This window comes from Podarcis bocagei (genome assembly GCF_964188305.1).
Source record: "Podarcis bocagei genome assembly, chromosome: 14".
Taxonomy (NCBI): domain Eukaryota; kingdom Metazoa; phylum Chordata; class Lepidosauria; order Squamata; family Lacertidae; genus Podarcis; species Podarcis bocagei.
The window spans coordinates 54,885,337-54,902,097 of NC_138139.1; the positions used below are offsets into that span (position 1 = coordinate 54,885,337).

At 50.8% G+C, this 16,761-nt stretch overlaps 1 protein-coding gene across 1 annotated transcript in view; it reads right to left on the reverse strand.

The window, feature by feature from the left end:
* Window positions 1-1,771: 1,771 nt before the first annotated feature.
* FBXL18 (F-box and leucine rich repeat protein 18) overlaps window positions 1,772-16,761 on the reverse strand; it is a 38,928-nt gene continuing 23,938 nt past the window's right edge. Inside the window, exon 5 of the mRNA XM_081169512.1 lies at window positions 1,772-3,799. Within this exon, the coding sequence (XP_081025638.1) occupies window positions 3,643-3,799 (157 nt within the window). The 3' untranslated portion in view covers window positions 1,772-3,642. The remainder of the gene's footprint in view (window positions 3,800-16,761) is intronic.

Here is a 16,761-nt window from a genome sequence, read left to right on the forward strand (position 1 = left end):
GCACATTATTAACATCTGCTGCATCCTGCCTGGAGCAGCGGCAGCAACAACAACTCAAATCCGGCTTTGCATTAGGATTTGTGGCCAGGACTTGGGTTGCGGAGCGAGAGGGCAGTGTGGCATAATGGCCAGAGCTTCGGACTCGGGCCTGGGAGGAGACCAGGGCTCGAATCCCCACTTAGCCACAGAGAAACCTTTCTTCCCTTCATAGGGCTGCAGTTCCAGATTCCACCCGCCGTGAAGAGGGACTGGTGATTAAACCACTCTGGGAATTGTAGCTCTGGGAGAGGAAGAGGCGGCGACGGTTCGTAACCACTGGCAGCGCCCTTAACAAGCGACAGCTTCTCTGCGGGAAGACTTGGCTCTTCAATGCGGCATCACAGGGCTCTGGCTGTATGGGGCAGATGTGGCCTTTGTAGCTCCTCAGCACCAGGGGACAGCAAAGATCTGCCCCAGTCCTCAGAGAAGGATGCAAACAAGAACCTAGGCAAAGCCGTTGGGCTTCTCCCCCCACCCTTCCATGATTCCAGGTGCGGAGTCTCTGCTTTCCCTGCAGAGGTTCCTGGTTCAATCCCTGGAAGCAGCTCCAGATAAAGAGGGGTAGGTCCTAGAGAATCGTAGATTTGGGAGGGAACCCCAGAGGTCCTCGATTCCAACCCTCTGCAGTGCAGGAATCACAGCTGAAGCATCCCTGACAGATGCCCCACCACCACCTTTCATTAACAGCCTCCAATGAATTTAATTTAATTTAATTTAATTTAAGGTTAAGGGGTGATATGATAGCCATGTTCAAATATATAAAAGGATGTCACATAGAGGAGGGAGAAAGGTTGTTTTCTGCTGCTCCAGAGAAGCGGACACGGAGCAATGGATCCAAACTACAAGAAAGAAGATTCCACCTAAACATTAGGAAGAACTTCCTGACAGTAAGAGCTGTTCGACAGTGGAATTTGCTGCCAAGGAGTGTGGTGGAGTCTCCTACTTTGGAGGTCTTTAAGCAGAGGCTTGACAACCATATGTCAGGAGTGCTCTGATGGTGTTTCCTGCTTGGCAGGGGGTTGGACTCGATGGCCCTTGTGGTCTCTTCCAACTCTATGATTCTATGATTCTAATGATATTTGGAATGTATTTGTCTAAACCATAGTGATACATGGATTAGCATACGCTTGAGGGAAACAGGAGGTTTATCCATCTACTTACATACTATATAGTTTTGTAGCCTTAATTATATTTTATGGTTATTTTGTTATTGCTGTTTCCCTCTGCTTTTTAAACTGATTTTTAATGTACTCTCCTCACCCTCTAATTTTTTTCTTCCTTCCAATTCACTTAAACTTACTCTAATAATCTCAATAAAATTCTAAATATAAAAAAGAAAATCCCACCACCTTCTGAAGGGGTCCGTTCCACTGTCGAACAGCTCTTAACGGTCAGAAATTTCTTCCTGATGTTGAGTCGGACTCTCCTTCCTTGTAACGGGAAGCGCTGGGTTCGGATCCCACCCTCCAGAGCAGGAGAAAACGAGCTTGCTCCCTCTTTCGCATGACAACTTTTTAGATATATGAAGATGGCTCTCACACCAGCTCTTGGTCCCCTCTTCTCCAGGCTAAACATACCGTGGAGACCCAGTGCCAGAGGAGAGGAGATTGGTTTAGGCTGGCTGAGGCTGATGGAAGTTGCAGTCAAAAACCTCTGAAGCTGGACAAAAGAGTGAGAGAGAGTCTGATCTGATAGAAGGCGCACACAAAAAGAGCATAGTAAGATAGCAAAGGTGAGTACAGAAGTGTTTATATGCCATATTTGACAGGTAAATCCACTGTTGATCCAATTAACACAGATACCAGCATCACATTGGAACAGACACATTGCTACGGATACTCAAGCCGGCCCACGACTTCAAGCGAAGAGCAGCAGAAGCTGAGAAACAGCAACTGAGGGAGACGGGGGCTTCTTCTACCCCCTCCTTCCATGCCCCCCCATTGCAAACAATGCAGCGTTGCTTCCAGAACACCTAAATCTGCACCCATGAGAAGCTGCAACGTCGCCACTGTCGTCCTCCCAAGAGGAAAGCGAAGGGCCTTTTAATAAAGGAGTGGGGAACCCTCTGCGCCCCCCTCCAAGATGTTTCTGGCCTTGCAGGTCCTACGCCCCCCCTGACCAATGTGACCAAGCTGGCTCTCGGGGAGCTGGGGGTCCCAACGATGTCTGGAGGGGGCACCGGGCTCCCCACTCGTGTTTTAGGAGAATGCAAAAGTGGGAGTAGGAAGGGCCCTGCAGTACGATGGAGGGAAGGACCAGGGCCAGGCTACCCCCCATGGCAAAACAGCTGCAGCCCCCCCCCCCCAGAAGAGGGCCTTGGCAAAGGAGCATTTTGGCACGGTTTTGATAAAATTGTGTCAGTCCAAGCTAGCACCTCCAGCAGAACTAGCCGGATAAAGGCAAAGCCTGCTTTCAAAAAAGCTGTTAGGAAGGGTTGGTTATTTGGGGAGCTGTAAAGAGAGAGAGGTGTGTGTGTGTGTGTGTGTGTGTGTGTGTGTGTTTGTTTATGGTCACAACAGCAATTTGGGATTGGAGCTCAATGCCAGCCACTGCTTACAAGGTCTGCTTGCTTTTCTTCAGAGCCATAAATGGCTACAAGGTTGTAAAAGCTAAACGACACAAAGCTTTGTGCTGTGGGCATTTCAGAGCAGCTCCCAGCTCAATGAGGGTGACCTGTGCAGTGAGCCGGGAGTGTTCCTGAACAGCACCCGTTCATTTCATTGGGGCTTGTGCAGGAGAACTTCCTGCCACGTGGCAGCCATGTTTGAGACGGAACCGTGAGCTGGAGAGGGGAAGCAGGGAGCTTCCACCAGAAGACACGGAAATCCTGTAAATTTTGCGTGACTCAACAGCTTCCTGGGATATTTTTATTTAGATGCATACGAAACTTGGAGGACGCTCTGGCCTGGCAACTGGCCGCACCCCAGCAGGCAAGCGTAGAAACATCCCAGGTGTCTCTGGCTAAAAAGCTGGAAACTGGAATTGTATCCAGCACAGCAGGTCCTAGCGGAACAAAATATCCCCCCCCCCCAAGGTAAGAGGGCAGGATCAGCTGTAGGACATGTGCACACCAAAATCCCCCCCCCAATAAATAAAAGCTCAGGCACGTCCACTCTCTGCGTCAACCTACAAAGTCCCTTAAGACATTCGAGTGAAGAAGACCCCCCCCCCCAAAAAAAAGCACAAGAGCCAACCGTCTCCGAGAATAAGTAACGGGAGGAGGAAGAAAAGGGAGCACATTCTTTCAAGTTAAATTCCTCTCCCCTTTAACTACATTTAAAGCTGCATGAGAATTCATGTATTAAATAGCAAGGAATCACCAGCTCATTGTGGCCCACCCTGAGTCCCTCAGGGGTGGGGCGGGCTGTCAATTAAAACCAATAAATATTAAGATTTTTCTTCGGGGGCAAATTTTGCCCAAACGGGATACGCAAGGCCTGCCTGGCACCCTGGCAAGCTCGCCCTCGAAGCGGCATCTGAGTTGCAGAACACTGGAATAGGGTGGCCCCGCGAGGCTCAAGGGCCGGACCGCCTGGCCAAGGAGAAGCAGCAGCTGTTTTGCGCTCACGCCGAGCCTCCCACTCCGCTGCGCCGGCGCCGCCATCACCCCCACAGGTTGGGCGGCTCCTCGGCCACCCGGCTTTTGAACAAGGTGATTTCGTCCAAGTGCATCATGGGAACGTCCCGGATGACCTCCGTCAAGTCCTCGTGCAGGAGAGGGAAAATGACAACGTTCAAGGCGGGTCGGCTGGCCTGAAAGCTAAACCAGACACAGAAGAGGTTAGGGGGTCAGGGCAGAAGGAAGGGGAGCTGGGGTGGGTGTCAGAGACCACAGCACGGGAGGGCAGCCGCCTTATGTGACGTGGGGCCCCCAATGCTCCCCAAAGCCGCCCCCATCTCCCTTCCTTAGCCAGAAAGGAATCCATTTCCCTTGCAAATCCACACCGTTGTCAACTCCCGCCCGGAAACCAATGTCCCCACTGTGGAAGGATGTGTGGATCCAGAATTGGCCTCCATAGTCACTTACGGACTCATTGTTAAAACCGTGTTTATGGAAGACAATCTTGCTCGGCTACGAGGGATCACCAAAGAAGAAAAGACTTTCACTTGCTTTCCAAAAGAGTGTTGGTCTTTCATGCTAAGAAATCATCCCCTGGGTACAGTGGTATCTCGGGTTACATATGCCTCGGGTTACAGACTCTGCTAACCCAATATTTCTGGGTTAAGAACTTTGCTTCAGGATGAGAACAGAAATTGTGCTCCGGCGGCGCGTCAGCAGCAGGAGGCCCCATTAGCTAAAGTGGTGCTTCAGGTTAAGAACAGTTTCAGGTTAAGAATGGACCTCCGGAACGAATTAAGTTCTTAACCCGAGGTAGCACTGTATTTATTTCAGAGTTTGTCCATCAAGCCCAGAGAATCTTGCTTCTGATTAAACCTGCCTAGGATTTGGAATTCCGATGCGAGACAGGCTTGGTGGAAACAGAAGCCGGGGGGTGGGTCTAAGTGACAGAAGCCGGGGGGGGGGGGTCTAAGAGAGAGCTTTTGTAACAGGGGCAAGGAACCTGCAGCCTACCAGCTCCCAATTCCCACCCAGCTCAGAGGTCGGGGATGGTAGCAGCTGGAGTCCAGCAACGTCTGGAGGGTCACAGGCTCCCCAACCTCCTCCTAGAAGCTGTGAAATAAGAAGTGGCCTCTCTCAGAGGAGTCCTCCCTGTGGCTTTATTGCAAGAGCCGCGGTTCCAAGTGTGGCTACAGATGGGCCCATACACAGAGAATGCTTCCACTCCTCAAGCACAGAAAGTCAGGGGTCGATCCAGAGTCGTGCTGCATGCAAGACAGATGCTCAACCTCTCAGCCTTTGCCTCTTTGCTTGGATCCTGGCCTCGGCTTGTGGCTCCCGCCCCCCCCCCCTGACACTTCATTCACTGCCCCTCAACTCTGGCTCACTTCCACAACTCTAATACCTCCTGTCCTTGATTTTCTGCCACGCCGCTAATTTTGCTGCATTGGAAAAAGGGGGGGGGGAGTAGACCACCATAAATCTCCCCTCCCCTGGACTTTGGAAGTGGAATTAATGCACGGAGAGAAAGGACTGCGCCAGCAGGGCTGTAATTGCAGAGAAAAGGGCTGCTGCAGCTAAGCCCCGTACACAATGTTTACCAAAAGGGGTGGAGGGAGAAATCATTTAAAGCTGGCTTAGGCAGAAAGCCCTATATGATGATAGCCACATAGGGAGGCAATAGGACACACAGCAGGAGGGGAAAGATAAGGCATGCTGGGAAACCGGGGAGGGAGGAAGGAGGGAGCCCACGCACGCACAGAGCAAGTTAAAATATTTGGCATTGATTGCCGGAGGGGAGAAGAAGCGCGGGTCATGGCTGTCTCTGCGCGGGAAGGGAAGGATGCGGGGACAACCGGAGCCTTAAGCCAAGGCCACAGAATCAATTGAGGGGGCCCAGGACCCTTCTGCCCTTGCCCAGGGTTTGATCCTTGAACTGCGCACTTTTCAAACCCCGGGAGAGCTGGCTGCACATTCCTTCTCCCCCCAAAATCAATCCTGTGTGCAGCTCTACAAAAGGGTGGGTCTCGGGGAACGCAGTAGAAAGGGGAAACTGCCTGCTCAGAAAAGAGGCACGTTCAGAGGAGCTGCTCATGCAGGGACACGGCGGGCAGCCTCCTCCTCTGAGAGCAGGTCACTCCGCTGCAACAGGAGCCATCAAAAGGTCGGGTTGTGGGGGAGACGACTTTCCCACCCCCAGTTTGTGGGCAACGGGGAGGTACGGCTGCCCCTTGGCTCAAAAAAAAGGTGAGCCCCCAGAGGTTTGGAGGTGGATATTTGACCAGAGGGCCGCAAGTGCAGGATGTCCACACCTTAACTGGAAATACTGCCGCCCGTACTGGTCCTCGCCCTGTTATGTGGGGAGCTGTCCTTGCCCACCCCTAAGCCACCGATGGGATAGTCGCAGGCAGTTCTGCTGAACGGTCTCCAGAAAAGGTACGCTCGCCACTCTTTAAATTCCATGCCCACCTTAACGCAAGGCAAGGAGGTGGTTTATTTCTACTCTGTCGCGGCGCCTGGCAGGGTGTGGAATGAGGACTCTCTCAAATCCGACTCGGTGACTGCAAGGACAGAACCCAGCTGTGCCGTTACTCGGGATTAATGCACACAGAATAACAATGGCCAAAAGATACCATAAACTTGCTGGTAAATACAGAGCTGACAGGAGCCAGGAAACGCCAGCACCCAAGGCCTGGTCCTTCTTCTATAGCATGCTTTCAAGGGGTCGCTTGCATTTCATTTTCACTGTTGTTCTTTTACTTATATGCATAACCGCTCTCAAAGCAGCTCACGGGAAAAGTAAAGGACAAATATCAATATACAGACAGAACAAAAACAGAGGCGTAGAATCACAGAGTTGTAGAGTTGGAAGGGACCCCAGAGATCCTCTAGTCCAGCCCCCCGCAATGCAGGAATCACAACAAAAGAATCCTTGGCAGATGGCCACATACACTGATAAATATGCCAGATTCATTAAACATATTCAACAAACTCATGCTTATGAGGATCAGGGGGAAGGTTCTTTGTACCAAAATGCCTGCTGCATAGAGACATGTAGCATATCAGGGACAAAACTTCTAGCCCGGCCTTCTCCCTTAATACAAGGACTATTTGTCTTTACTGGGTAAGGAGGAGAACGCGATCACATCATCTCCAGCAAGTACAAGCCCTAAAACTGAAGATACAGTCATACCTTGGGTTACAGATGCTTCAGGTTGTGTTTTTTTCGGGTTGCAGAACACCAAAACCCAGAAGTAGCAGAATGGGTTACTTCTGGGTTTCGGCAGTCGCGCTTTGCGCATGCACAAAAGCGCCAAATCGCAACCCATGTGTGCGCGGGTGTGCTACTGCAGGTTGCGGATGCTGCGGGTTGCGAACGTGCATCCTGCACGGATCACCTTTGCAACCCGAGCGTCCACTGTATGTCCTAATCCAGACTTGCAAATATGTCCACAAAAGTACCCAGCTTTTGTTGGCACCCGTCTGTCTCAAGAGACAATGGAGTGCACTTCCGGAGGTGAAGTCAAACAGCTGTGTTTGCAGCACCCACAAAGTGGCCTCCTTGGGGCGCAAGCCTGGGCCGTGTGTCTGGAGGTCCTGGACTGCCCAGCTGACAAGAGCCCCCCCCCCCAATCCTGGCCTCCAAAGAAAAGCACAGCCATTTGTTTAGCACCAGCTTGGAGTTGCCAGAGGGAGGCGTAAAAGGTGCCATCCAACCGCCTTAGGGACTCCAGATTTGTGTAGGGCTCACTCCTTAGCCTTTTCTTCTCCCAAAGATGTCCTGCAAGGCAGCAGAGGTTTTAGGATGAGTTTTCTTTCTCTTAGTTGGGCTACCTTCCCACATGGAATAGCACCATCTTGCCAGGCAGGGAGTATTTTCCAAACCTTACTGTCTGCTTGTGAAACGTGGACCACTTATAAACGCCATCTCCAACTCCACGAAAGATTCCATCAACGGTGTCTCCAAAAAGTGTTACGCATCACTTGGGAAGACAGGCGAACTAATGCCAGTGTACTGGAAAAAGCAAAGATCACCAGTGTCGAAGCAGTGATTCTTCAACATCAACTTTGTTGGACTGGTCCTGTTCTGCAGATGCCTGATGATCGTCTTCCAAAGCAACTACTCTATTCCGAACTTAAAAATGGAAAGCGTAATGCTGGTGGTCAGCAAAAGAGGTTTTTAAAGACTCTCTCAAAGCAAATCTTTAAAAATGTGGTATTGTTGTTGTTGTTGTTTAGTCGTTTAGTCGTGTCCGACTCTTAACACTGGCCTGCGAGCGCTCCAGTTGCAGAACAGCCTTTACGAAAGGTGTTGTGGGCTTTGAAGATGCTCAAACTCAGGACGAAAGGCAGAAACGTGCTAACAGGAAGGCACGCTTGGCAAACCATCACCATGATCAACTCCCCCCGGAAACCAATGTCCCCACTGCAGAAGGACGTGTGGATCCAGAATTGGCCTCCACAGTCACTTACAGATTCACTGTTAACACCATGTTCATGGAAGACAATCTTACTCGGCTACGAGGGATCACCAAAGAGAGAGAAGGTTTTCCAAACCTACCTGGAGATGCCAGGGATCAAACAGGCCCCGGGCTCATGCAATCAAACTCTCCCCTCCTGTGGTTTCCAGCAACTAGTCCTCAGAAGCACTGCTGCCTCCGGTCGTGGAGGCAAAGCAGAGCCACCGTAGCAAGTAGCCTTATCCACCACACATTTGTCTAATCCTCCTTATAAATATATATCTAGAACTAAACATATAGGAACTGATTTCCATACCCAAATCAAATGCAATAAATTAATATCACAAGAGTTCCAAGCGACAAAAGTGGGTTCAGATTCTCCCGAACCTTATTACTCCAGCACATTATTGTAATCCTCCTTTCTGGCCCCCCGAGTCAACTTAAAAGCTCATGCAATCAAATTGACCGATTTCCCTAGCCAGGTGACAGCACCGGTTAAAACCCTTTTCAAGGGTTCTCTCTATCAAGTGATTCATCGACGAAAAGCAGAAAGAAGAACAGACACCACTAAAAGGTACAAGGACAAACGTAAACGTGCACATTGCCCAAACTAACAAGATCAGCCCAGCTGGTCAAGAAATTGAAGTGGCAGCAGCAGGATCTTCGGAGCATGACAACCACACGCAACTCACCCCTGTGCTGCTTCTGGGCATCAGGGGGCAGAGAAATGGGAGCCAGCCCTGGGTGCAGAGATGACTAGATACGGCACCTGTTTGGCGCACAGGTGCCAAGCCTCCAAGCATGGGGAGCTGCCACCTGGGCACACCTGAAAGCCCACAGCTGCAGGGCGGCCTCTGTGGATGCAGAAGTGCATTGTTTTCTTTCTTTCTTTCTTTCTTTCTTTCTTTCTTTCTTTCTTTCTTTCTTTCTTTCTCTCTCTCTCTCTCTCTCTCTCTCTCTCTCCTCCCACAACTCCCCTCTGACAGTGAGCTATGGCTGTCGATGTGAATTCTTACATTCAGAAAGCTTTGTGATCTCAGAATAGATGGCGTTGGACGTGCGCCAAGAATGATACCCAAGAAGCCACTTCCTAAAAAAGGAAAATGGGAGCGGGCAGCTGGGGGTGGCAAGGATCAAAGGGAAGCAGTCAGAGCAACCTTATCAAATCTCAAGGCCGGGCGCTGCCACAACAAGCTCAAACAGACTGGGAAGTTGTTTTCCAACATCTTCCGCAAATTAAGAAGTTATTTCAATAATTGGCCAATTAAGCTTAATTTCTACTTGGGAAACACATTACGGTGACGGTTGATGCCTCTTGTTCTGCCTTCCCCCTCCTGCATACATAGTGGGGAACGTGAACAAAAACAGGGTGCCGTGGCAAAGCTCCCGGGCACAGAGGGAAGCGGCTGCCCTGACCCAGACTTCAGAAAGGGGGGGAGAGGAGAGGAACTAGCGAATGCCCGCTGTGGCCTGCAACTGGCACCACCCAAAATATCACCCCCAGAGCATATGGCAGGGAATGGGAGCTTTGGGCTGGCCACAGAGAAGCTAAGGGGAGGAAGGTGGGGTTTTGGAAGTGCCCTTGGCATGTTTCTGAGAACAGCACATATGCAGTGCTTTGAGAACTGCATCAAGTTTCGATCTCTCGTTCCTGTTGGGGGTTGTCAAAGGCATATGCATCACTTTCGCAACACACTCTATGCAACGGTTGTGGAGAAAAGCTTGCTAACAGGTGGACGTCATGTGCAAAGGGCTCAGAAACACCAGGGAGCAGATTGAGAGGCCTGGCAAGGCTACACACTTAACTAAGCATCCCAGATTCCCCCCCCCCTCCAAACTTCTGAATTACCAAGACGGCCTCCCCTCTGCCGATCTTAACATCCAAGAAGGTCTGCAGGGGAGGAGGAGGCAGTTGTCTTCAAGGGCAGCCCCACACAGAGCGCATTGCAATAATCCAGTCTGGAAGTCAGCAGTGTGGGGTCAACCATAGCCAAGTCATCTCTGCCCCAAAGCGGCCATAGCTAGAGAACCAGCTGCACCTGGAAACTGTTGGATTCGGGAGTATCCCCAGCCCCTGGCAAGCTACAAACCGAGTGAAACCCCAGCCAGAACTGTTACCTTCCCACCTGGACTCGAGAACTTGGAGCACGTAACACCTCTGTCTTTTCAGGATTCAGTTTCCATCTGCTGGCCCATGTCCAGCCCATCACTGCCTCCAAGCATCTGTCCAGCACCTCAGCCGCCTCTCAGGATTCAGATGGAACACAGAGAGAGATACAGAGTGTGCTGGGCCCAGGGGTAACCCATGAAACGCAGTCCAGGACCGGTCCAGAATCCGAAGGTTCCTCTGGGAGTCAGTCTGACAGGGCCAAGGCAGGGCATGAGGCAGGAAACCAGGCAAGGTCAGGCACAGTATCTCAGGCAGGATCTGGCATACAGCAATGTTGCTCCTGTAACCTGGGGCAGGGTCCGACAGCCTTTTATCTTTGTTGGGGTAGCGGCCGGTCCTGATCCCCCGGTGACTCACCTCCCTGTCTCACCCAAAGTTGAGCACTCCTCCTGTGAGTACTCAGGTCTCTCCTTCTCTCAGACCTCAGACTCTGCAGCTCGTGAGACGTCGGTGGGTTACTAGACCCAGAGGCCGCCTCAGCCTCTCCTGACCCAACTGGTAATGGAGCAGCTGTAAGTGATGGCCCAGCTGGAGGCAACCAGGTCATCCCCACATCTGGAGCCAGGACAGGATCAGGCCCCTGACTTGGCCCAGCTGGTGTTTGTTGCAGGGGAACCTGTGCAGACTGAGGCTCTTCAGGATCAGGCCCCAGGCTTGGTTCAGATGATGCCTGAAGCAAAGGATCCGGTGCAGACTGAGACTCCTCTGGTTCCGAGTCCGAGTCCCAGGCCATCACACAGAGCTGGGTGTCATCTGCATATGGGCGACACCTAACTCCAAATCTCTTGGTGACAGCTCCCAGAGGCTTCTTGTAGATGTTAAATAGTGTGGGGAGCAAGAAGAAATTCTGTGGGACACCATGGAGAAGCTCCCATGGCGTCAAGTAGTGGCTTCCCACACCTACTGCAAAGGGAACAGCCCTGGAGGTGGGGGAAAGACCACAGAAGCACAAACGCCAAACTCCTTGAGCTGCTCCAAGAGGACGCCATAGTCAATGGTATCAAAAGCTGCCGAAAGGCCAAGAAGAATGGGCAGGGCCGCTCTCTAACTATCTCACTTCCGACAAATGCCATGAACCCGGGCAACTAAGGCAGTTTCATTGCCTGAAGTCAGATTGCAATGGATCCAGACATTCAGTCTCTTCAAGGCATGCCTGAAGCCAGACTGCCCCATCCTCTGAAGCCCCTTGCCCCAAGAGGGGGATATCTGCCACTGGGTGGAAGCTGTTTGATGCTTCTGGGTCCAGGGAGGTCCTCTTAAGGAGAGGGTGCAGCGCCACTTCTTCAAGGCGGATGACACGCATTTAAAAACAAACACTGCGCTTCTTCACACAGCTTGTCTGCACCCTCGGATCACAACAACCGAAACCGATCCAGTACAAACGGCAGAGGTTGCCCTCTAAAACACTTCCTGTCGTCCGCCACAGTCTCGATCAAAGGTATTTGCAAAAACCCGAAATGCAGCTTCAACGCACCGATTGCAGAATCTGGGTTTCTGTACACCAGTGTGAAATTTGAGGGTTTGCCTTAAGGAAAGCTACCTGCCTGCCCTTCTTGCCAGAGATGCACACGGCTTTCCCCCTGCAACTTTGCAGTTTATCCTCAAAGCCACAACACTGCGCAGTGTACACAAGACTGGCCCCCAATGAGCTGCTGCGCTTCATGGCCAAACTGAGATGGGAACGCAGATCGTGGCAACCCTCTGCCACGACACTGCGCAGGCATATGGGCAGAGCAAGGGGGTGCTAGACCTTTTGGAGATGCCTTCCAGTCAAGGGAGCTGCAGCTGCCGCTCTCTTCCGCAGTCCTTAAAACTGGAGCTGTGGATGAGGGATGGAGCCAGAGGCAGGCACCTTGCCCCCCTCCGGAGATGAAGGCAAGGGCCACACACGAGAGCATGGGGAATACAGGAGTTTTAGACCAGGCACAGGCAAACTCGGCCATCCAGCTGTTTTGGGACTACAACTCCCATCATCCCGACCACTGGTCCTGTTAGCTAGGGATGATAGTTGTAGTCCCAAAACAGCTGGAGGGCTGAGTTTGCCTATGCCTGCTTCAGAAACACACCTGAATAGATAAGCTCTGGGTGGTGAAGTGGTTTGAGTGCCAGCCTAGGACCTGGGAGAGCCAGGGTTCAAATTCCCACTTGGCCATGAAATAAGTACACTGGGGGTGACCTTGGGCCAGTCACTGCCTCTCGGTTTGTTTTTTCTTGTAAAATGTTTCGATTTCAATTTATACAAAACAGATAGAGCAGTTATAACAACAAATGAAAACAAAAATATGAAATTGGGTCTGCTCCTGTTTTTATTATGCATTTATTTCTTTTTTTATCCTAGTTACATGCCAACAGTGCCCTTCAGCTCTCTCTATTGGACAAACAGGCCCAACCCTACGCCAAAGGATAAATGGCTGTAAATCTGACATCAGGAATCATAAGACAGAGAAACCAGTAGGAGAACACTTCAATCTCCCAGGACATTCTATACAAGATCTCAAAGTAGCTGTCTTACTACAAAATAATTTCAGAAATAGACTACAGTGGTACCTCGCAAGACGAATGCCTCGCAAGACAAAAAACTCGCTAGACGAAAGGGTTTTTTGTTTTTTGAGCTGCTTTGCAAGACGATTTTCCCTATGGGCTTGCTTCGCAAGACGGAAACGTCTTGCAAGTTTGTTTCCTTTTTCTTAACACCGTTAATACAGTTGCGACTTGACTTTGAGGAGCAACTCATAGAACGCGGTGTGGTAGCCTTTTTTGAGGTTTTTAAAGACTTTGGTGATTTTTGAAGCTTTTCCAAAACTTTCCCGACACCGTGCTTCGCAAGACGAAAAAAATCGCAAGACGACAAAACTCGCGGAACGAATTAATTTCGTCTTGCGAGGCACCACTGTAGAAAGAGAAGTTGCTGAATTGCAACTTATTACCAAACTTAAAACCATGGAGAGACCTGGTCTGAAGAGAGACCTTTTTAGCCATCGCATCCCTTGCTTTTTCCTATAAGACCAATTGCAGTCGTTAATAGTTAACAGTCGTCAACTGGTTTACCACACCTATCAGCCAATCTCCCATTCCCACCACCCTTCTGAGTAATACCCCTCCCCACCCTCTCACTATATATAAGGATCCGGTGACTTCTGTTTCAGTGTATCTGAAGAAGAGTGCATGCCCACAAAAGCTCAGACCAAGAACAAACTTAGTTGGTCTCTAAGGTGCTACTGGAAGGAATTTTTTTTTTTTTAATCCTGTATTTTTATGTTATGAACTGCCCTGAGACCTACGGATGAAGGGCGGCATACAAATGTAATACAAAATAAGATAATAATAATGACGACAACCCTAAAATAGGCACACAGAACGAGTGCCGTCACATGTGGGTTAAAATAACAAAAGTCCAATATTAGCGCTATCCGGTTATCAGGCATCGTTCCAGATCTGCCAGGCTTGTGGCAAGCCATGTCATGAACATGACTGTTCTGTTGTGTATGTAATAAAGGAGTGCCAAAATGATATAAAAAGTGTCGGGAGGCTCCAGCCCTTGTCGAAATCTCAAATTATGCGCAGTTTCCGCCCCCCATTGCGGCTATATTCTGGAGCGGTGAACCCCTTGCACCACCCTGGAGCTCTCTGGAGATGAGCGGCAGGGTAAAAATCAAATAAATAAACGAGCCAAGCAAATTAAATAAGGCAGGTGACTCCTCTGCAGGACCCTTTGATTACCTAACAACCTGCTCTGTGTGTGTGTGTGTGTGTGTGAGTGTGTGTGTCGCCCTCCCCACTACTGAAAGTGGAAGTTAGCAAATACCGGCCCCCACCTCACCCCCAACAGCCGCATTTCAACAGGTGCCCGTCTGCGCTCTCGAGTAACGCAAGCCAAGGAGGAGCCCTCTCCTCCCCCCCCCCGCCAGCCTTTATTATTAATTCAAAGTGACAGCCTTACTCGAGGGTTCCAAGAGAGCAGGAAGCCAAACAGACAATGAAAGCTGGAACGAGATCTTAAATGATTCACTACGCCAGCGATACATTAAGCCTTCCGCAATCGGAGGCGGGGACCCAGCCAGCAGACATGCTTAGGCTAGCAAAGAGGGGTTTGGCAGCCGCATCAGCCGCTGGCCCACGGCAAGCAAGCAGCGACCGAGGAGGAGGAGGGCGGGAGCCTTCTCAAGGTCAGGAAGGAATGGGGGGGAGGGGGGAGGCAGGCAAGGGAAAGGGGGGCACAGCAGAAAAGTAATTTTTAAACGAAATGCCGTTCCAGGACCATTGTTTACACTGGAAGAACACAAGATGCTCCTGCCTTAGACAAACCTTTGGTCCACCTAGTGCAGCCCTGCCTAAACTTCTGGGGCTTCAGGCAGAGTGTCTGTCCCGGCCCTACCTGGTCGGGTTTTGAACCCAGGACCTTCTGCTTGCAAGGCAGATGCTCTGCAGCTGAGCTATGGCTGCTCTCAGGCCTCGCAGTGATGCAGCCGCAAGCCTGGCGGACCAGGATCCTTTCCCTGCTCCCTGGGTGAAAACAGAACAGCCGGCTGCGCTGGGAAGGCTGCGCTGCATCCCAGAATCCTCTTGGCCCTTGGAATCAGGTGAGTCCAGGGAGCAGCTGCCTGCTCTGATGCTGAAGGATGTGCCACAGTTCCTCTCCGTCTGGGAAGCTGGTTGTTGAGGGGGGGGGGCGCCAAGGCTGATGCTGCACCCCCAAACTGCCGGCCTCCCCCGAGTGGCAGCAAGGCACCCCTTTCATCCCCCCCAACACCGCCCTTAAAAACACACAACACTTATTTCACCTAACACAAGGCACGCATGTTCCAAACAGAACCAGCGCAAGGTCTGCCACTGGATAGAAAAGGGATTGAAAACCTGCCTCCTGGCAAGATGTTAAATTGTTTTTATATGCAACAGCAGCAGCAAGAGTATTGGTAGCCCAGAAATGGAAGCAAGAAGAAATTCCGATGAAAGAAGAATGGCAGACGAAATTAATGGACTATGCGGAACTGGACAAAATGACAGGAAGGATTCGAAACCTGCGGGACCAGAGATTCACAGAAGACTGGAGGAAGTATATGAATTATTTGAAGAGCAACTGTAATCAACAAATTACGCTAGTGGGACTACAATAAGTTTTGTAAGGAGGAATATATGAAGTGCTACAAAGTAGATAAAGAACAGAGATATTGGTTATGAGTTTTAAATGTTAAGAGGGAAAATAAGAAATGCATACTAAGAGATTAGATTGGAAAATTTTCAGACAGGACTGATGGAAGTAAAAAAATAATGAATAAGATGTAAAAATATGTTTAATTACTGCTGAAAATGTCGTGTTAAAAAAACTATTAAAAATTTATATAGTGGTACCTCAGGTTACATACGCTTCAGTTACATACACTTCAGGTTACAGACTCTGCTAACCCAGAAATAGTGCTTCAGGTTAAGAACTTTGCTTCAGGATGAGAACAGAAATCGTGCTCCGGCGGCGCAGCGGCAGGCCCCATTAGCTAAAGTGGTGCTTCAGGTTAAGAACAGTTTCAGGTTAAGAACAGACCTCCGGAACGAATTAAGTACTTAACCTGAGGTACCACTGTATACAAAAAAGGAAACTTGCCTCCTTCTGGATACTGCTGGACCCCAACTTCCACCAGTCAAAGTGGACAGGGAACGGGGTGATGGGAGGAGTCTGACAACATCCCTAAGGCCACAGGGACAGTGTCAGGTTTCAGACATGGGACTCACACCAAGCCTTGTCTGGCTCTGTCCAGGGCTGGGGAGCCAGGATCCTGCAAAAAGGCTGAGGAGGGGCTTCCCGCACCCAGGGCAAGCCTCTGACACCGAGGCTGCCCAAGCCTGAGGGAGAACTGGCGCTGTAAATGCCAGCTGGGAATCCAGCCCATCTAGAGAAGTGCTCTCCAGGCAAGGGTGCGGAGGGCAGAGGAAGGCGGGTGTGGTAGGTGCGGCCTGCCCTTGGTGTCACCACCGAGAAGGGTGACAAAATGCCGGGTGGCACTCACCGCGGCGCCTGCAGCGCGCCCAAGCCATGCGTCTCTCCTGGGAGAGACGTGGTGGATTGTGCGCGCGCAGGCTCCGTGCTGCCCAAATGGTCCACCCGATGCCTCCCCCCCCAGCTGTAGGGCAGCAGAGTGGGAGGAGGCAAGCAGAGTCCAGAGGCCCCGCAGTGTACCCTGTTAGGATACAGTTCCATTCCCCCTTTAGAATAGGCATGTGGAGTTGTTGTATGTCACACGTCTGTTTCCTTCCAGCACAGTCTGCTGGGGACTTCTGTTGTGTATAGCTTTTGCCTATGCTGCTGTTTGCTTGAACACGAAGGGAAGCAGACATGTTTTTCCTTTGTTCTGATGCTGAATAAATGCTTGTAAATATGCTTACATATGCCTCTGTCCGCTACTTCTGTTGCAAAGAGTTCTTATCTCTGCTGGCTTGCGTGCTCAGTCTCTAAAGGTCTCTGAGGCTTGAGTCGCAGTTTAGATGCTGTTCTGAGAACAGGAGTTCGCCCGGCTGCCGGCTGGTGGGCTGGAGCCAGCTGG